General features: G+C 39.1%; 1 protein-coding gene across 16 annotated transcripts in view; it reads left to right on the top strand.

Annotated features, from left to right (window-relative positions):
* Positions 1-21,698, top strand: part of MRTFA (myocardin related transcription factor A) — a 99,627-nt gene that overhangs the window by 7,235 nt on the left and 70,694 nt on the right. For 9 of the 16 annotated variants that reach the window (XM_026064979.1, XM_026064983.1, XM_026064974.1 and 6 more), the window contains 2 exons: positions 1,394-1,457; positions 11,989-12,250. In XM_026064979.1, coding sequence (XP_025920764.1) covers positions 1,394-1,457; positions 11,989-12,250 — 326 coding nt within the window. Of the gene's footprint in view, positions 1-1,393; positions 1,458-11,988; positions 12,251-21,698 lie in introns of those variants that run through there. The other 7 variants (XM_026064985.1, XM_026064984.1, XM_026064986.1 and 4 more) reach the window with 5 other exon arrangements.

Below are 21,698 nucleotides of genomic sequence, written 5' to 3'. Positions count from 1 at the left end.
TATGCTGATAACTTTCATTCACTTATAATTTGTAATTAAAAAAAAAAAAAAGCAGACATTCTGTAACTAAATTTTGATGTTATGAGCTTAATGTTGTCAGAAGAACACTCCAGCAAAACTATTTTATCAAATTATTATGTAGTAAGGAATTTTGTTTGTTGGATTGTAATATCAAACTCCTACAGTGGTCAATTGTTTACTGTTTTTGTGAAAGATTTTCCTTGGCTTCTTGAGGCTTCAGAACCAAGGCCTTTTAGTCCTTGCATTTTTTAGGAAATCTAAGATCCATAGTTCTGTAAAAGGCACTATGTAATTATATATTTGTTTTTGTATCCTTTCATCATTATCATATCTTGATTACAATTGGATCAGTTTGGCCTCTTAAAAAAAAAAATTGTCTCTTGCTGTGGGTTCCCACTTTAAATCAATTACTTATTTAAGTGGTTGTAAGTAATTCTAAATATTGACTTGCTGCGTTAATGCTGAAGTGTCCTTTGTCCATTCAGCCTGAAGTTTGTAATTGGGGAGGTGCCTGGTCTCTTTTGTTTTCTCTCACTGACAGAATATTTTATCATCTCAACTGTGGTCCTGTGCTTCTGTAGAGTGGTACTGGTGTCTAGGAAGCCCTGAAGTCTGAAAAGCTCAGAGGAGAAAATGGAATAAAAACTTTGTGGCAAAGCCTTCATATGATAACTCATATTATTATTTTTTAATGGGGCTAAGGAATTACTTGAAAGTACAGCAACTGCAAATCAACTTGAAACCTTTTTTATTGCTGTTTAAGACAATGGTTTTCCAGAGGCTCTGAAGTAACTATTTTCTAGTTAGCTACTGCCCCTACATGTATGTTAAACCTGTATCGCCAAATAAAAGTGGTTGTGTTACTTTAATGTGCTTTAATGTGCTTTTAAGGAAGGTGTTCCCTCCTCCTCCACAGAAATGGAATACCCACTGCAGTCTTGGCAAATCTCTGCAATGTACTTTGTTACCTTTCCCTGTTTTTGTTTGGATGGATAACATGGTGTAATAAACTAGTCATAACAGTCTCCAACTTTTACCATCCCACGTTTAAGAATGGTTTCAGGACAAGGACGGGAAGGTTGAGCCTATCATTTGGTGAATGTTCAGACTTAGTAAATCTCAAACAATGCATTCTTCAGAATTAACAAACCAACAGTCCTAAAGTAAAATTTCCACCCTGAAAGTAGCATGAGTATGTGTATACCAGTGTGGCAGTTTTTGATTGTATTTCAGTCCAACTTCTGTTCTGTATGCCAAATTAATTAAAGATAATGTAAAAAAAAAAACCACTAGATGAAGGACTGCTCCTTACTCTTAATGGACTGTATTATTTGAAGATCACTGAGTATTCGTGTCCTGTTTTCCCTTTCAGTGATTGGGGAGAGAGCTGCTGGCATGGAAGTGAGCTGGGTTTGTCCGTGGGAACTCTGAGTAAGGTATGTATTGTGTTCTCTTTGCTACCTTTAATCTGTACCTTCTGTTTTTATGTACTGAACTGAAAATTACTGTAGTCTTGTGACCACTAAACATGAGAGTCAGTAGTCTGTTGAAGATGGAATATCTTGAATTTGTACTAGCATCAGGTGTGACAGCCGTCCGGCAATGACAAGCCCAGTGGACCCATCTATACTACTTTAGAGTATAAATACACTCTTGTTCTCCTTTTGCTGCTGCCTAGCAATTAGTCACAAACTTGTCACAAGTTAGCTTGTGCTGTTTGGCAAACTTTTTCAGTATTTTGCTAGCACTTTTTGTAGTCTTTTTGTAGTGATACTTGGCTAGCAAGACTGGTTTATTCAAGTATATAAAGATAGAAAATTGTATCTATACAGTATAATCGTCATGTCTACCAAACTGTAACTGAGGGTACCATGATACAGTAGTGCCCAAAAGAGTGGATGATACATTCAGACATTACCCAGGCTGACTCTTATAGTAAAGAATAGAGAATACTTTAGTGTACAGAACAGAAGTCTGAACAGAAGTCTTATTTTAGATGTCCTCCATACCCTGGCTCTTAGTATTGTTGCTTCAAAGAAAGTAAATGTTGGTCTGTTTTTTCCATAGTGGAGGTTAAATCCTTTGAATTGGCAAAGAACAGCAGCAGCAGTACTGATTCTCCCCCCCCCACATTCTTTGCCCACATACATTAGACTTGCATATCAGGGAGCACCTCTTGAGTACTTAATACTTCTTTTCAATGAACTGGTTAGCTTAGACAGGACAGTAATATTGATACCTGCACCTCTAGGAATCACTGAAGACACTTCTTATCTATTTTTCAGTGGTGGGGAAATCCAGAGGTGCAAAGTCAGCTCTCATCTTATAGTGGAGAAAGGGAACAGAAGATTTGGTAACTCGGTCTCAGTTGATGGACTTTGCACTTAAATGAATGTCATGTCAGGTAGCTACATTAGGAGATGCCAGTGAATTTAAAGAAATTTGTATTCCACATCTAGTATTCATTGATGGGAAGGAGAGGGAAAGTCAGTTCAGATTGGTCTAATTTCTGTAGACATAATCTTATACTGTCATGACTAAGGAATGTGACTGGGGTCAGAAAATTTCGTGCAGTCTTTGTTTCAGGATTTAGTTTCACACTATACCTACATGGGGTAACTGAAAGCTGTCACTTTTCAGTTGGCCCTACTCCTTCTGTTTTGTTTGTTTGTTTGTTTTTTGTATCAGGTCTAATGATGTTGTGTTTGTAGGGTTCAGATTGTTAATATGATGGAAAGCAATTATTTTTCTTGGAGTAGCTTTCCATCATACCAGCAAGCTGAATTGACTTGCTCTGTGGCTGAAGAGTGACTAGCTTTGAAACAGAGAAAGTGAGAATTTCAGATTGAGGTGAGGGTATAGAACTACCCTCTCAATCACAGCCCATGACCACACTGAATTAAGTAAARTGTAAAACTATCCCCTTAGACGCACAGATAAGTTGTCAAAAACTTTACCATAAATTCCTTAAGATAATCTTAAATTCTGCAGTTTTGTCTGCTTCCTTGTGCTGACATGAAGGCTTGTGCAGTGAAACCATTCAAGGAGCTGAACTGGCTGAAATCTAATTACTTTTCCTGTTTTATTTTTTTCTCCTTTATTTTTCTCCTTTATTTTATTTTTTAGCTAGATTAGTTCCCTGAGCTATCTCACCTTGCAGTTCTATGAATGCCAATGCCAGCACAAGGAAAGGGATTGAAATGCATGGCAGGAACAAGACCACAGCAGCTGGACTTAGATCAACTTAAGCTGCTGAGACAGGAAAAAAAGAGAAATAGAAATGAAAGGGGTGTGTATATACATACTGTGGAAATTCCCAAAAAGTTTGTACTGTAGTTCTGGAGTTGGTGGTTAGCATTTCTTTGCCTCAGGGGCCATGATGGATGAGGATCCACAGTAAATCCATTCTTCCTTGCCCAAGTCACCACTCTATTATGCCCCGGATGCTCCAGTTCTTGTCCCAGAGTTCAAATCTTCTGGGTTTAAAACCACTGGGCTATTGGGGAAAGAAGCATTACTTCCAGTCTCCTCTTGTGTAGTGCCTCTCCCTTGCCAGTCTGCCCTAAATCCACACTCAACATGAGCTTGCTTAGTACTTCTGAGCCACTCAGTTTTCCTGACATGAATTCCCAAGTCAGAGCTCACAGCTGGCTGCAGATCTTCAGCATTCCCTTTTCGAGTTTGTTGGAGCTTCCCTACTTCTGTTGATTGCTGGTACATGTTGCCTTTGCTGCTGGCTGAATCCATTGATTCCCCTGCTTCCCCCTTTGCGGGGCAGGGGGGGATGCCTTGCCTCCTTCTTGAAAGAAGTGTAAAAAAATGCACCAGTCAGCAATTGCAAGGAAAGCAGGTGGTGAAAAACAGGCATAGAGCGTTCCCATTCTGAACATACCATAGTTTGTGTGTTTCTTTGGCAGTGGTGCTGTCTTAAGCAGCTTGTTCCCCTTTGCTGCTCCCTCTGTTTTACTAGCATAGCTCTTTGTGTGGCTATGGTGAGCCACCCTGGGGAACAGATCCTCCTGGAATGAAGTGGGTTTTTTTACTAGATTATTTTCATCTGGTCCAGCACATGGGGTGTCCATAAGATTTATGCTAGTTTCACGATGAGGAAGGTATGAGAATGGGAATGTGTAGCAGACTGCTTAAGTTGGCACTGCTGCTGGATGCTTAAGTGTGCTCTTTGACATTATAATTAAGTTGATCTTTCAGTGAGCTGCTGTTGCAAAGGCCGGTCTCACCTCCACATAGCTCTGTGCTCCTGCTTCCCCCTTGGCCTCAGAGCTAGAGATTGTGCAGCTGCAGGGCAAGTCCATCTAGCTGACTGACCCGGTAGAAAATGGTTTCTAATCTTTTTGCAGGTTTTTAATCTTCTGCTGGTTCAGCTGACCTGACTCACTCTGTGGGTGCGCAATCATTAGATTAGACAAAAGGGAAACAGCAGGAATCCATAGAAGGCTGGATTCCACTTTTAGCTATGAAGATGATCTATATCATGACTGAGGCCTAATGTATACCAGTCTATCCATTGACATATGAACTAAACATGGCCTCTTTTTTGTTCTTTGTAGTTGTGTTTCAGGTTGTGGTTACTGTGGAACTTCAGTGGAAACTGTTATTTATTCAGTAGCTGTTATCTTTAGTCTCACAAACTAGTCTCACAAACTAGGCTGTGAGGTGTCATAGAATTAGGTGCCTATAAACTGCTTCACCAGTTTAAGGCTCAACATATTCTTCACTGAAATTAGAAGAAAGTCTTACTCATTCACACTTGGACTTAAATAAGAGCTTAAGAAATGGATGGAGTCCATTCTTTTTGATCAAGGATTGTTTATAATAAATCTCATTGTGATTCTTAAAACTAGTTTTGGTATTATCTGTTCTTAAGTGTACCCAAAGTTCCATGAGCTTGAAAGCCAAAAAGTTCCTCCAAATATATATTGAATCATGAAAAGTACTTTTTAGAAAACATTTGGAATGCCAAACTACATTTCTCAGCCTGCTATTTGTGGTCTTAAGAAATGGATATTTAATAATGATTTTTGAGACCTCTTGAAGACTTTTTACTGTAGCTGAATGGAATAAAATGAATGCTATTATCTTATGACGGAAATAGCTTACTGAAAGAGAAATATGGTTCTTGGTGAGCAGTCTTTAAAACCATGTGGAAGGCTGCATTTGTCTGCAGTGACTTACCAACAGCATGATGCTGTTGATTTCTTTACATTAGACATGTTCTTTGCATCTTTTTGCCCCTTAAGCCCCAACATCTCTAGACAGCTGTTTATGCCGTTTGTCTGATAAGATTTCTTGCTATTTTCTTGCTGGCCCCAGCATGTCTTTTTGCATCTTTTACTGGCAGATTCACTGGAGGCAGTAGTGGAGAGACTTCTGGTGATGATTCAAAGATGGCCTCTCTTACTGTAAGGTTACTGGCACAGCATACATACAGATTCAGATTCTTTGACTGTCATAGGAAGTTGTCTGTGTACTTACTGGCATCTCTGTTCACATGTGTTGCAACCTTGGTTTTTTAATAGAGGCCTTGGAGGATAGTGTCTTACGATCACTGTAAGACACACAAACATCTTCAAATCACTGGTTCTAATCCAGAGTGAGTTTTGTTACTTTTTTGACTGTTATCTCCTTTTCCCCTCTGCCACCTCCAATTACTGTGATAGTGAAGGAAGTTGCTAACTGGTTCATTTTCCAGAAGACAAATACATGTGTGAGTTTGTGTATTAAAATAAAATCTTATCTGAGAAGATCTCTCAATAATGGTCCAAGTAATTTGGCTCCTTATCTAAGATAGTTCCTCAAAAACAAGCTGATACACTTTCCAAGTAAAATCTTTGATGCTTTTGCTGTTGCATACTGTATTGTATGTACTTTATGGACAGTGTCATCAGTTTTAACTCTCAAATAATTGGAGGAGTAATTCTGCCAGTGTTTGCCTGCCTAGCTTCAGCTGACTGACACGAAACCATTTTCTTTGATATAGACTTGAAGGTGCTCCTACTGGTGACTTTGGTATCTAAAGATAAAAGGAATGTGTGTGTGTGATTTCACTCTGATCATTACAGCCTTTGAAGCTACTGTGATGCTACTACTTCCATCTGCTGCAAACTTCACTTCTTCTGGGTTGTTCTTTTGTGATGACCTGGGGGTAGTGTTGCCTTTGGGCACGACATGGCATTTTCTTCCCATTTGTTCATTAATTTCAAAGATTCATCCACTTAAAGCCACTTTGCCCCAAGACTATCTCTTCTCTTGGTTGGATGATCCAGCTGGCATAGTCATTTAACAGAAGGCTGCTCTTAGGTTTAAAATAATAATAAAAAAATCCTGTCTTCTCAAAATAGCCCAGCTGCACACACATGCTGTTGCTGTTAGCTGCTGCAGGTTGCTTAGCAATTCTTAAATTGGTAGGAAATTGCTATTACCCTGGCAACTAGGCCCCCAAAATGCAAACAAGATTTGAAGGAGAGAAGAACAGGGAAAGCTGTTTATAGAGGTATTCTTGCTTGCTTTGAGAATTATGCTGTGGATTTTTCTTTTCTTTTTCTGTGCCTCCCTGATTATTTATTTATTAACTCCTTTTGTTTTGGAAGTTTTACTCTGGTTACTGAGGTTTCATGTTAGGGAAGCTGGTACTGTTCTTTGACTCATTTAAATACTCATTTTCAAGATCTTTATTATACCATGAGTATGTGAATATTGCTAAAGTCAAGGGAAGTCTAATGCATGTGTCCATGCCCAACATTAATATTGAGTAGGGAAACTATAACAACATCTGGGCTGTAGTTCCATAAGCACTTTAAGCTGACGCTGCTACCAAAAGTAGCCATCCAGAATTCTTGTTTCTTTGTACCTCTTTCTCCCTTATGCTAGCCCAAATGTTTGTGTAGCTGGGTAGCAAGCCAGATCAGGAACTGATGCAGATTAAAAGTAGCAATTTGTGTGTGTGTGTGCGTGGCCAGGTTAAATTTAATCTGGATCAGCTCCTTGATCTGGTTCAGCTTGTACTGGCCCACAGGAGGCAAGGAATGAGCAAGCTGGACTGTTTCTTTTGTTGGCAGTGTCACTTTAGTGCCTAACCAGAGGATGTGGTCTTATGATACAGCTAAGCTGATCTAAGAGCTAGGTCTTGCCAAAAAGGGCAGTCCTGGATTCATGCCTCTTTTGCTTCCTAGTGCCAGCCTTGGTGCTTGTCTGGCCTTATGATGGGATGATTAATGGAGCTAAACTGGCAGAAAGCTAATCCTACCGCCCTTATTCTCCTTCCCTCCCCACAAAAAGTTTTCTTTCACTTAGCTCCATAAACTGGCTTACTGTGGATCAAACAGGTTTTAATACTGCACGTGTCGGCCTCTTTTGTTTCCTTTTCATCTCTCAGGGCTTTGAGCTATTCTTGGGGGATTCTGGATGAGCAACTTTGAGAAGTTTATATATGTAGTTTTGTCATGTAGTAGAATGCCCTTTTACCAAGGGGTAAGCTAATCAGACTTACCTTGCATTTACTGTGATACAGTGTTGAGATGAAAGAGAATGCACCCAGTAGTAGCTGTAGAGCAGCTTAACCTTTGTAATTTGCAGGTTTGATGAAGAAAACTTTCTCCAAAATTTCTTATTGGCTATGATTCTTAATCTTACAGCTTGCTCAAAATTGACTCTGCTGTGTTCGTCTGTCTGAAATTGAAGTTTGACAGATGCCTCCAGAGCATCCAGAGGTCAGAAAAGGAAGAAGATTATATATTCAGGAGTGATGTCTAATGTTTCTTTTGAGCAACTCCATCTTCTCCCTAGTGGTGTATCCACACTTGTATTGTTGAGGCAGTGGTTTTGTTGTTTATAGCAGTGTAATTTAAGCACTCCTGGCTCCTAACAGCTTGTTCCTGCCCCTGCATTATGGTGACACAGCTGTGTGTGTAGCTGGCAATGGACTGGGTTGGGGAACTGATTTTGCTGACTAATAACCCCAAAAAAATGGTTGTTTTTCAGTTGACTCGATTCTCTAGTCTAATTCATTGCATGACTGCACACAGACATTTCAGCTGGTTGAAGAAGGGGCAATGTAGGGACAGGAATGAGCAACTGGATATTGGAGAAGATGAGGGCTGCTTAAACTGTTGTTGCTGCTGTAGAACATCTGTGGGATTACAGCCTTTCTTGTTCCAGAAGCAGCTGGCCCAAAAGTAGAAAAATGCCATGATAAAGGCTTTCATCTGGTTGGGCAACAGATACAAATCCTTGAGGGCACTCACCCTGAAACCCTTCCTGGTTATAAGAAATCCTTGCTCTTAAGACTGTCCGTCTGCTTCTGGATGAGTCATTTAAATATCTTCATGCTATGCTACATTTCTCTGTGGGAAAGCTTCTGGCATGTTTAAAAATGACAGGCAAACAAACATTTTAAAATTTTAATTAGGTTCTAAATATTAATGTGCATAGCTGATTCATTCTACAATGACACTTTATGGAGTGGTATAACTCTCTGGGAAGTCTAAAAACAGCCTTACTTTTGGTTACAGAAAAGGACTCCATGTCTTTCACAGGATATCAGTGTTTTCCAAATAGTGATAATTGTAAATCCTCAAAGCTTCTTCCAAAACCCTATGTGCCCTCATCAGACTTTTAATTGAAAACACTAAAATTAAATTGACCCAATTAGAGCCTTTACTGTAGTCTTGTGGACCAGAGTTTAGGAACTATCACKGTAAAACATTTGAAGCCTTGTACCAAGTTCTATACAGAAAGCCTAAATAAACAACTTGCTCCTTTCTTTCATTTTAGGAGGTGATTTGAAGCTGTACTGATTATTTTATTTTTATTTTTTTAAGTGGAGGTTTGTTGCATATTAAAACTTGGCATTGCTCTGAAAAAAAGTTCTCTTTCCCTTAGGTCGTGGCTAGATGTTTGGAAGTATTAATGGTGTAAACAGATTTTGCCCTTGTGTTGTGCTGGCACAAGTGTTGATGTGGCTGCAAGACATACTGCCCCAGGGACCTGATTTAGTTGGAAGGAACCAAATATCTGGCCTTTACACCTGGATCAGTTTTCTCATCAGTTCATCATGTGTCATTGTAGATGCTTGTGCTGGCCTGAAATGATAGGGAAAGCAAGGGAAGGAGGAGGCAAAATTTCTTAGCGGATGTAATGGCTCATTCCAGTTTAGTTTCATTTGAACTGCAACTGTACCTGAAGAAATATAGTCATTGTCCAGGATGTTTGAGCTGCACAGAATCAGACTGATTTTTGCATTTTGTGGCAGAGCTGCTTGAGCTGCSTTAAGCAGCTCTGTTCCATTGTATTGTGCTGGTGCAGCTGTGGCTTTTATGGAGGAGTTGATTGTACTTCAGCTCTATCAGCTTCCTGATCTGGTTTGCTGTGTGGCTGTACAAGTGGCTCCACTGGAACTAAGGAGGGCATGGTGGCAGGGCAAGAATGAATGTCCAGGCAAGGGAAGACAAGGGCTGCTTATGCTGGCAATTCTGCATTTACTAGTATTGTTTGCTGAGTTACTTCTGATGTGGGACAGACATTGAATAACATGGCAACTRGGATTAAGAAGAAGATACCTTCTATCTGTGTCATCTATTGCATGAGTTAGGAAACCTGCAAGTCAAGGTGCAACTCCTTACTTATGGTAAGGAGTTGGTACTTATGGTACTTACTTATCCAACCCTTGTTACAGTGCTGAAATTCTGCGGGATGATTTACTAGGGCAACTCAGGGTTTATAATCCCACTTTTAGTTAATCCACTTGCTATAATGTTACTCTGGGTTCCATGGCAAGCTGATGTGTGAATCCTGATCTCCTCCTGCCCTACTCTCTTTTGTGGCTGGGTGAGGCTAGAGTGCTTTTGCTGTAGCTTGGTACTGTGCTTTAAAATAAAGGATATAATTTCAGTGGACTGGCTAATATGAAAGTACCTAGGTTAGGAAAATAGATTCCATTTTAAAACACCGTTGTTAAAATGGTGTTTGAAGTGTGATTTGCCTAGTTTATGGTGGTTATGAATTCCTGCTTAAAAGAAAATCCAGGGTGTCAGAAGTTTCTAAGTACATTTCCTGTCTTCGTAGCCTGGGCAGATCTTCGTCTATGATATATTTCAAGTTCTTTTTTCCTTAGAGAAAGGGGAAAGGAACTTTTTTTTTTCTTTTTTTTTTTTTTTTTTCCTGTTCTAGGATGGATTGAGGAGAGTAGGTTGAGTCTCCTGCCATTCCAAACCCTTATTTGGTGGGGTTAGGTATCTCTGTCATCAGTCAGTTCATTCAGGTTGGCTGCGCTTGTACTCTCATGTGATGTGACCTAACCACCATCGAGTACTAAACAAAATGTAACGGCTCCAGTACACCTCCTTCAGGAAGGCAGATTGGCTTTGGCTTCAGCTGGATGTTTCTCCTCGAGTGACAGCAGTCCTTACCAGTCAGACTTGCAACTGAGCAATTACTCTTCCTTTTAGTCCCCTTCTGCAGGCCTCATATCACTACAGGTGCAGGGCCGAAGGCCAATTATATTGGTCACAGTTTAACTCTTTCCAGCCTCTGYAAGGATTGTATAGCTTACCAAACTCAGACTAAGTCTGTGCTTCAAGGGAGTGTGTGTATGTGTATTTCCAGGCTTTCTTTACCCACTGTAAAGAAATGAAAGGGCACAATCCCAATTTTTTCTCTTTGCATATTACTGTTAAAATTTGCTTTCAAATGGGTATGAGCGATGTTTGTTTTGGACAGGAAATATCAAGGAGGGGGCAGGCGCATTCTAGCCAAATTGTAACTGAAGTAAAAGCAAATACTTCATATGGCAGTAAGCTTTGGCTCAATGTCATTTGTTTTGTTAGAACAAGCACCAATTTCAGTTGGTGGTTTTTGTCATCTTCTTTTCTTTTCCTCCACCCTTCTTTTCCCTGCTTCTCTTCAGATCATGACATGGGGTCCTGGGAATGAATGTGACAACATGGATTAAATAGTGTGTATTCATTACCAGTTGCCTTGAATGTATACTGAACACGTTTTTGAGGAAAAAAGTACTACCACTTATAACTTTGGTCTGCAGAGCACAGAGCAAACATTAGAAACTAACTGAAGTAGAAAAGAAAATGTGAACAAAAATATTGGAGCCTTATTAAACAAAATGGAAACGGGTAACAACTATTTGAGCTACTTTATCATCTGTTGAATGTTGTCACACATTCAGGTTAAATATAGATGTTAAGTGGGGGAATACTTAATAAAAAAATATATTATTAAAAACTTTGCACTGAATTTATGCATTCTGAATGATTTCTGGACTAGGGCTATCCTGTGGGTTTTTACTTTGCTTTTTTGCAGCTAAGTCTACATGCATCTCTTTGAAGCTGAAGATTAGCCTCTGAAAAAAACTTTTGCTTGATACATGGCAAGAGAATTTTTTGTTGAAATGAAATTTGAATTTGAAAATCTTCGCCTGCTGCACTCAGCTGTCCTTCAAGGTTTATTATGTAGGATTGCTTTAACTGACTAGATCTTAAATTAATAGTTGTCCTTTCAAAACCACATGTTGGTATAAGACAAGGAGAGTAATGAAGAGTTCAGCAAAATTCTAAATAAGCTGACTTCACTGGAAGCATAGAGTATGGTAAACAGCTCAAATCATGGTGATTACCCTCCTAGCCTTCTCAAAATTGGGGTTTTTAAAGTACCAGAAGTTGAGAATGTCCTCATAAGTTTCAAAGAAAATGATAATCAGTAGCTTCATCAGCAGTCTCTGTGGTGACCCTGTTGGAGGGTTATGCAAGTTTATAAACTGGTGAGCTTAGCAAATTTCAATTACTAGCTGGATTTGAATTGATAATGATAACGCAAATATGGTGATAAAGAACATGTTGCTCTTGAATATGAAGACACCATGATGCACTGGAGATAGAGGTTAAGCCTCTCTAGTACAAGATTTACTTTTTTTTTTCTTTTTTTTGGTCCCTCTTGCAGGTTGCCATCACGAAAGCCAAAGTGGATTTCTCCGGTGTGGTGTGCCTGCCCCCTTCCGTCATTGCTGGAAATGGGCTGGACGGAGGAGGGGCTGGCGAAAATGATGATGAACCAGTGCTGGTGTCACTTTCGGCGGCCCCCAGCCCTCAGAGCGAAGCTGTTGCCAATGAGCTGCAGGAGCTCTCCTTGCAGCCCGAGCTGACCCTGAACCTCCATCATGGCCGAAACCCCAACCTTCCTCCACTCAGTGAAAGGAAGAATGGTAAGTGGTACAGTGCGCTCATGTCTCATGTGGTGTGCTCCTACTGGTCAGCGTACAGGAACTACTGTGGTGTTGACATAGTACATGTTCTGATGACAGTGCTGCTTCTTTGTAGTATTTTATTCATAGGAAGAAATAATAACCCAGGGCTGGCAAAAGTGGTTTACATTGTTAGATGGGAAGGGTTCATGTTATTGGCTGTGGAAGTTTCAGAGAACTCTAGTGATGAATGCTCATGGGTTATTGTCTTAGATGAATACCAGAAGTAACTTCCATGTGCTTTGTGGTGACTAGAAGTTGGGCAAAACCAAGACAGAGAGTCAAAGGAGAGGCATTAGCTCATCTTCAGACTAGGGCCATCAAGGATCTGTAGATTTTTCTGTGTCATCTTGGTCTGTGCTTAACTAGGGTGAGTAATCTTTCTCACTGCAAATGTCTGAAAAGCTCTGTCAGACCAGAACTAGTTAGAAGCAGAGAGAAGTCCTGGAGTTAAAAATGAAATAGCTCGTTAGGTGTACTGATCCTGGAGTGAGATTGACCAGTCAGTTTCTTGAGTTGCAAATAGCTTACAAACAACTAAGATATGAATCCCTCTAACTGTCCATTGACTGGCACTGGAGTTGCAAAGTATGGGGTCACTAGGTGACCAGAATTCCTGGTTGTGGAAGAGCATGAACTGTTTGAATGTCAGGATTACCAGGCTGCCATGAAATCCTTTGCATATTCAGCCCCATCCTGTGACTGGCTGGTGAAACCCTTTGATAATTGGTGGCTTCTGCCTGTGAATTCCTCTTGGTGATCTCCCTTCACTCTGCTCTCTGGGGTGTGTGTTGGTGGCTGTTGGCAGTATGAAGGTCTTTGTATTTAGTTGCTAAAGTCAGAACTGCTATCAACTTTACCTTCAAGGTACTGTGGATTTCAGCGTGGTTGATTCATGGGTGTCTTACAGTGCTGGGCATTATATGTTGCATCTTATGCATTATATAGTGTTGCATGGCACAATATACTGGAAATGCTGGGGAGCTTTGGAATGACTTTATAAGCAGTACTCAGTGTTTATGGTAAAGTGATTTAGAACATGTTAACTGTAGGATTGTAATTTGTATCGGAGGGATGCCTCACTTGATGTGCTTGGTTCTTTGACTCCAGAAACTGAGCACGCCCTTATCTGAAGAGTAAATCAGTGTTGGACTAGTTGGAAGAATTAATTGACTTCAAATGAAAACATTATTTTAACAGAATGAAAGTGGGGAAGTTTCCTTGTTCTTATACATTATGCCATCTTTACGTGATTGCTGTCATGTTTAAAGGCCTTATGAGTGGAGAAGCTAGAAACTGTACAAATACAGAACAAAAAGCTCCTATTCCTTAATATCTGTAGTCCTCTAAGTATAAGATAAAAAACAACAGGTGAATGGAGATAAATGGTGGTGGCAGAAAATAAAAGAAGAAATTGTAGTATTAGCATGGTGAACTCTGGTCTCGACACATTCCAACAAGAGGCAGACTTGGATATTTTATAGTTATGATGGTAAGGAGAGATATGTAATGAAATTCAAATATGATAGTTTGAAAGTGGTAGAGGACTTCCTAGCCTGAAGGCACCATGGGAAAACACACGAGCTTTTGTTTTCAAAACCTAACAGCTGGCCAATTGAAGGTGACAGTGTGAATTTACTGGAGGCAGGATTCTCTCTTCCTAGTGAATAAGAAATGATAAAGGGTCCTGAAGTGGGAACAAGCAGTTTATGCTTGATGCCAGAGGGAAAGGGTTGCCCATGTTGGGAATTGACAGGAATAACTGTTCAGGAAAATGAACCTTGTAGCAGCAGTTTGAATGGATGCAAGCAGGACAGAACTGTGTTTGTTATGGTCAGAGAAAAGGATATTCTGTTGCAGAGATGGAAGATAAGAGTCTAGATATGATTCAGTTGTGTAGATAGGTATAAAAAAAGTGGTATCTTGGAAGCATTTTACAGAAATAGGTGTTTTTCCTCTATCATAATAATGTTATTTTTATGGACTTAAGCTGTATTATTGTGAGCTGCAAGTCTACTTGATTGGGACAGGTAAGACAGAGTTAGGTTTAAAAATTATCTGAAATACCTCTGCCCATACCTTTTGCCAAAGAACATTAGGGTATTCCCGGAAATGACTCATTAGGTGGGTCTCTTCAGAGCTGATACTTTATCAGTGCTGAGTACAATAGTGGGAATTTTACTGCTGGAGGTGCTGCTTTTCAGACAAGGCATAGAGTACAAAGTCCTTAATCTAGACTACCTCAGTGTTCCTTATCTTCAGATGTATACAATGCTGTTTTCTGCTAGGCTGTAGTGTGTTGCTGTGTGTGTGCGTTCATTAAAGTGCTGTAGGACTGAAAAGTGCTGCGTAAATATGGTTATCTACAATTATCACTACATAGAATGAGACTTGGCTTAGTGAGTTGTTGAGAAACATAGCTGATGCATTTTGGTTAATCGGATTGTTCCCCAATATGGGAACTTTTTAGTTATACTGGSGTAGAAGTTGCACAGCTGTTAAGAGCTATCTTTAAAGCTCCTTTTTTTTATATGGTATATTTTGTTGTTGTGTCTTTGGCTTCAAACACTTTCAAGAATGTTTACAGTTGGTTTGTCAGTTGAGATGGCAATCTAATTAAACATTTGAGCAGTCCAAAGTGGTTGTAGAAACATATCTTGTGCAGTGAAACTGCTTCTGTGACAATTTGCCAAATTCAAGGTATGAGGAAGATTCAAGATGAGTGGCGGCGGGAGGGGAGGAAATGATAAAATAAGAGACTTGCTGGAAGCTGCTTGTCTGTGTGAAAGGGTCTCCTGTTTGCAGTTCTAGACAGGCGTTGCTGACTCACAGCTGAACTAACTACTTAGGCTGAGTGTTACTTCTAACAAGTTAACCCTTTATATAGCTTTTTTCTTTACCTATAGATGTCTGTAGAAAAATATTACATGGAGTTACAGTAGATTTATTATTTCAGACAATGTGAATGGAACATAGACTGTCAGCTGAGATGACACACAAATTTCTTCAGAATATAGTGTCATGGAATTATATATCAGTTGGGAGAACTGGGAGTGCAGTCCTGTATGCACATGCTACCATATGTCCTAGAACAGCAGATTCCTTTTTTCTGCTCTTACAGAACTGAAGAGCAGCAAGAGATTTTTTTCTGTTTTGGTTTTGTTTGGTTTTGTTTTCCTCAGACCCAGGTTCCCCTTTCTATTCTTCTTACTTATTGCAACTACAAATTATAGGTCTCTAGATAGATGGGTGTAAAGACTTTAAAGCTTTTGACTGGACAGTTGTTATTAAATTATGCTAAATTAAAATGAGATAAAAACTATTAAGGGAATGTGTGAAGTAGTGGAACATAAATGGATGGATAGGAAACATTTTTTTGTCACTTCAGTGGAAGGAACTTTTATGCGGTAAGGCGTTAGTAAAATATTTTGACACATTTTTTTTAGGTTCTATTCAGACATCATACTTAATGGAGCATTTAAAGTGTAGTTATTTAGTTTAAATCTGCTTCACAGCAAATTTTCTATCCCAAAATTCACATTCCATTTCTTCTCCTTTTTTACCCATGTCCATCAAGGCCTTCCTACAACCTTCTTTAACCATGAGAGATTACCTGTGACTGACTCATTCTTTGTCATACAAGCCAAAAAAAGGTCATTACAGAGTCATGTAAAATGTATCTTGATTTTTTTCTCAGATGCCAAGGTAACTTTCCCCAACCCTTAGGGCAGGGTTGAGAGCAAGGCCTTGATGGATGTGGTTGCAAAAACAGAGAAAAAGCAAAACATGATCATACAAATCTTGCGCAGTCTGATCAGTTCTGATCAAAATTGTCCTTTGTATTTAACTTTCATTTGTAATTATGATAATTACCCCACTAGTTTATTGATGTTTTCTCAGCCCAATCTTCCCAAGAGATTTCATAATTATCTCTGTCCAGAGGTCATGAAAAACATTTTGTTAGCAGTCTAGGGCTGTCCTGGGTCCTTCTGCCTGTAGGCTTGTTTAACATTAGGTAAGGTGGAACTGTTCATTTGAAAGAATGTTGTGATTACAGGTTTGGACAAAACTTGTAGCAGCTTGTCAGTTTTTTGGTTTTACTTGACCTGGGATGCTTGCCTTCTACAAAGTACTGTGTGCGCTGGGAAGAGAGAGACTAGCTGGAATGTGTGGAATTTCAGTACGACCTGAAGTCATTTAGCAGGCATGTGCTTTAGGTATCAGAAGGTACTCCCATTACTGTAAAGACGGAGTGCTGTACAAAACGCGTGGGATTGTTGCCAAACAGGCTGTTGGAGATTGTACCCGCTTACAAATTGCAGCGTTGAACTTTTTAAATGTTTCTAAGGAGCTAATGTAGTGCATATGTTCCTATGTTCATGTACTGTTAAAAGACGAGTAATATTTTAAATGTTTATTAGGGCACCTGATTTTATTTTAAGGAACTGTGTTGGTGGTTGCTCCTATAATTTTTTTTGTTGCATTACATGTTCCTGTTTCCTTCCCCTTCTTGCCCTTTCCTATCATGGACTGAATGCAATCAGATTCAGAAGTTATTTTCAAATATAACTTGTTAGGGTGTTCTTGCAGATTTTATAGCTTATCTTTTTGCTACTGTGACTTCAAAAACATTGATAAAGTTTTCTTAAAATCATGCCATAAATTATCATTTTAAAGTATTTGCTTATCCTCATGGTTGGGTTTTTAACCCTGAGAAGGGGTTTTAAAGAAACAGGATTCTTCTGAAGTTATTTTCTCAAATTTCTTTATTCTGATGTATAGAAGACTTCCAGAGTAGCGTGACTCAGAGCTGTATTTAATTACCAAGTGAGGGTTATTGTCTCGTCCAGAACTTACATGTGAAGAACATACTTAAGTGTGTATTGGAACAAAAGAAGCAAGACAGGAAATATATAGCTTTCTCTGATCTGTCCACACACATTCCAACGAGGCTTGCTGTCCTCTGTTGTGTGAGTAAGAGGAATGCTTGTTAGAATAAAAACAACCAGTCTATCTTGGATGGATTTGTGTTAAGAGACATTGTGTCCCAGGAGACTATAAATTTAGTATGCTTTCTGAAAATTTCTGATAGAGCTATGAGATTCAGAGATAGAAATGGGTGGCTGTTACTGATGGGAGTTACTAAACAGCTGAGAAGTGGTAATCTCTTGAAATACTTAAACCAAACATTTAAATAGTGATGGGGGAATAGATGAGCTGGAGGGAGTAATTCCAAAGACAGCTTTAATGTGGTGGCTTAAAAAGTTAGCTCTCAACACAGTTTTTGTTTGTTGTTGATTATATTAACATCATTATAATGCCCTTCCCCAACCACTGGTTTTGTAATATTTTTCTCCTCTCTGTTTCTCCCTTCCAGTTTCTCTCTTATTCAAGTTCGCCTTTGAGGTTTCAAGGTTGAGGGCCAATGGATGAATATTAGGCATATAATTTGGTAACTATTTAAAAAAATTTTTTTTTCCATATTCATGAATTTAAACTGCCTGCAGAACAAGTCAGGCCCAGAACTGGGCAGTTATTTATTTTATTTATTTATTTATTTTTAATGTGGGTGAGGTCTTTTGCTCTAAGTATTGAGGGTAGTAATGGGGAGAGGAAGTCAGATCCTTTAAAGGGAGAATGCCATCCTGCAAGAGACTCCCTTTTGCTTTATTGAAGAAGTGAGTGGCTACTTCACCCAAGAAAGATGGCATTGTTTCACAATGCAACGCTCCCTGCTACTACTCTGTAAACTGAGTCCTGGCTTTGGGTGATAGCCCGTTTCTGTAACRTGTGCTTTTTCCTTGTGAAGAGTTTCAAGTTCTTTGTAATTCTTTGATATGGAGACACTATCAGCCACTATCAGCCACCTCTGCAGCTCTCCTCCACAATCAGTATATCACAGCAAAGTATAATGAAAGAATCTCTTGCCAAAGACATCAGGTAGGGCAATCTTCATCTTCCTTGCTGGTCGACTAAGCAATATTCAGTGATGTAGGCTTACAGTGCTGCTTATTACCTCTAGGCTGAATATTAAAAAAACCTCTGTCATTCTATTAATATTATTAATATTAAAGTATCTGTGTAACTTTGCTGTGGTGTTCTATATTGCACTAATGGAATGTGAGCTCCTGGACCAATAAAAGGGTTTCTTTGTGGCAAGGCAAGCTACTAATTTTAAATCAGATCCAAAGAAGTGACTTAGTTGCACTCCAACAGTGACGTATTTACTCTCCAGTGTAGATTTGCCACACTCTTTATTTTTCTCCTACTTTTAAAATGTCTGCTTTTATGTTATATTTTTCAATGTCTTCTCCTTCCTGTGCAGCTGTGTTACTTTGGTTTGTCCTGGTTAATGCCTTAATTCCCTGAAGTATCTATGTATGCAGTGTCAGCGATGACAGACAGATTGATGAAACTTTAGTGATGCTTCTGGACACTGGTGGAAATATTTTCCCAAGGGGAAAGGGTATTGTTCCCTCTTTGTTCACACTGCCTCCCCTTCTATTTCCATATATCACCACAAAGATAAATAGGTTTACGTTCTGCTGAAAATCACTGGCTCCTTTATTTGTGATAAATATGGATATCAAAGATAGGTATTTAAGGTTGTTGTGACTTATTTCTGTGACTAGTCTCTTAATAAATTCTTAAGACCCAGTCCCCCAATGCAGTTCCTCTCCATAAGGATTGCACAGCAAGAATTAACATTTAGACCTGCAATTTTTACATAGTCTAGCTGTGAATCTAGAACTGCATAGGTGGCACTTGAGTATGACAGAAGCCCAAATGATCTGCATTCCTGTCCTTTTACAACACACTGCTGATGTAAGGAGGCTGGAAATCAGATAAATACTACAATATCATCACTGTAAGGGATTTTCCTTGATTATTTAAAGTTGCCATATGAGTTTCTGCTGCCTCCTTTGAAGCCCCAGATGTGTTTGTGTGGGGAAGGGAACCTATGCTGCTAAAACCTGGTGTGCTCTTCTCTCAGCTGTTGAGCCCCTGTTGGGAGTTAGTGCATCTGAGCTTTAGAGCAGCCCTGAAGTTATTTTAGATTGGAGAGGTCAGAAAACAGTGCAAAAGTAGTTTTGCACACCCAATTACTCATCTTCATGAATACTGTTGTGGCAGGATAGGGATTCTGACTTGCTCAAAAGGATTTTAAGTCTAAAATCGGTCTGTATCTTTGATGTAGTACTCAAAATATTTTAGGGCTTTGTATAAATATATGCAATTCCTTATTGGCAGATGACCTAATGAGAAATGACGATGAGCCTTGAGGAAAGATGTGGAATAAGGGAAAGCTTCTCTGAGGACAGAAGTGGTGGAATTAGTTTGTTAAGATAATTAAATTATCTGTTGAGCAAATTACTTGAGACTCTTCAGAGACTGAAATTGAATTTCCTTTCTGTTGGGAACTAAAATGATCTCGTAAGGAAAGACTTAATTCTATTTTTATTTTTTTTACTCAAGAAATAGTTGATTATAAAAGTTCTGTCCGCTCTCCTAAATCATATGAAACTACATCATCTGCATGTGGGAAACTTTTTTTTTTTCCAAACATCTAGGCATGTTGGATRAAGGTTATGATCCACAGTGGAAAAGTCTGAGGGAGAAAGTGTGTGTGTTGTCTGTTTTTAAGAAACAGATGCTACCATATATTTGGAAGATGTTCCAGTCCTCTGTTATAGTGCTTCAAGCTTAATGGCCAGCAAGGGAGTGGATGGGGTAGGGAAACAATGCAATTAGTAAGAAAAAAGGCTGGTGAAGATTGAAATAATGTAACTGATTTATGGTCAGGATATAGCATGTTTTTGGCCCTGTTGTTTCTAAGATGAGAATCTGCATGTTTATGTTAACACTGGGTCTCCTTGTCCTTGGAATGAAACGGCCTCGTCAGAAGAGCCCCTTAGGGGAATGAAAATCTACCCAAGACGTCATCCTTCCCTTTCCAAAGGGGAAAAAACTGCCAGTACTAGTGTCTCTGACCCCTTCCTCCCCCCTCCCCCTTCACTTACAGAGCATCAAGGGGCAGACCTTAATTTCGCAACCATACATTTTATGTTCCCCTTTGAATATTCTTCATTTTTCTCCTAGCAGTAATTTGATTCTGGGCTGTCCCAACTTGCCTGTAGTGAATAAGCTGGGAACAGCATGCTGAAAGACTGAGTTTTCTCAATAGCCAGAGGTTTTCATCATACAAGGATGAGAACTTCTTGGAAGTTTTGAACAAGATTGAAGTTGAGAGGTTTCTTTACATATCTATAGCTGTCTGTCTGTCTATCTATCTATCTAGAGAGAGAGTTTTTAAGGGATTGTAACTATTGAGAAAAGGATCAACATGATGCTGCTGGAACCAGAAACGCTGATGGCAACAGTCCAATCGGGTATCATCCCAAACGTATCACAGTGGCTAAATATTGGCAGTGAACCATGGCTGCTGAGCTACACGGGGAGTGCCAGGAGGGTATATGACTTTGAATAAAGACAAGTGAGAGAATTCTGGTGACTTCACATGCAAGTTGAAGATGACACTAGCTGGATGTTAAATATTGATCACTTTAGGGCTTCATCAGAGACAATTTCATCTTTCTGCTCTTCATTTGTCAGTCCCCAGTGTTAAATTAATCTACCTCTTGAAGGTCAGAAAATCTAGGACTTGTTTTAAAGAAAATTCCTCTGTTTAGCTTTTGGCTGATTTAGGTGGTTTTATTGTTAATTATATTCAGTGAAACATTCTTGATACTTTGGGGAGAATTTTAAATGGTACATTTTGAGAAAAACACTTCTGTTTGGAAGCTTCCCAGTACTTTTTTTATGGCTTAAAAGATTGTTTCCTTGAATGAAAATGTTATTGTTTATATAATTTTGTCCCAAATATTTTGTCTTTTTGTGATATTGCGCTTTTCTGTCAGATGTGTAAAAAGTTGTATTTCTGATGTAAACAAGACATGCTAAAGTTAGAATTATCTGTTAATAACAGTGTGGTGTACTTCTGTAGGGCATTTTTATCTGTGGCTTGTAGACATTCTCTAGTCACAAAACTTAACGAATACGTAGATGTGAATGACCTCTATTCTATAGATGGGAACAGAGACTGGACTGTAACCTTGGGAAGATCCAACAGTAAATTAGTAATAGCCTAGGAGTTTGGCATTTGCTTATTCTTAATCTGTTCGGGAACACTGCCTAAAAAGCAGGACATATGTAATGCCAAAAGTGTCAGACAGATTTGTTTTTAAAAGTTGAATGCTTTTTCTTTCCTTTTTTTCTGAGTTAGTAGTGATTTGGAAAGAGACAAGTAAAACAATAACTCCATGGCTTTGTATATGTGTTTCAGAAATTTTTCTTTCTTTCTTTCTTTTTTTTTTTAATTTTTAATGTGTGGCATTGACTTCCCTAACTT

The sequence above is a fragment of the Apteryx rowi genome, unplaced genomic scaffold, assembly GCF_003343035.1.
Source record: "Apteryx rowi isolate R43461 unplaced genomic scaffold, aptRow1 scaffold_223, whole genome shotgun sequence".
Lineage (NCBI taxonomy): Eukaryota > Metazoa > Chordata > Aves > Apterygiformes > Apterygidae > Apteryx > Apteryx rowi.
Note: the sequence above shows the minus strand (reverse complement) of the source record. Positions and strands in the feature narration are given on the sequence as shown.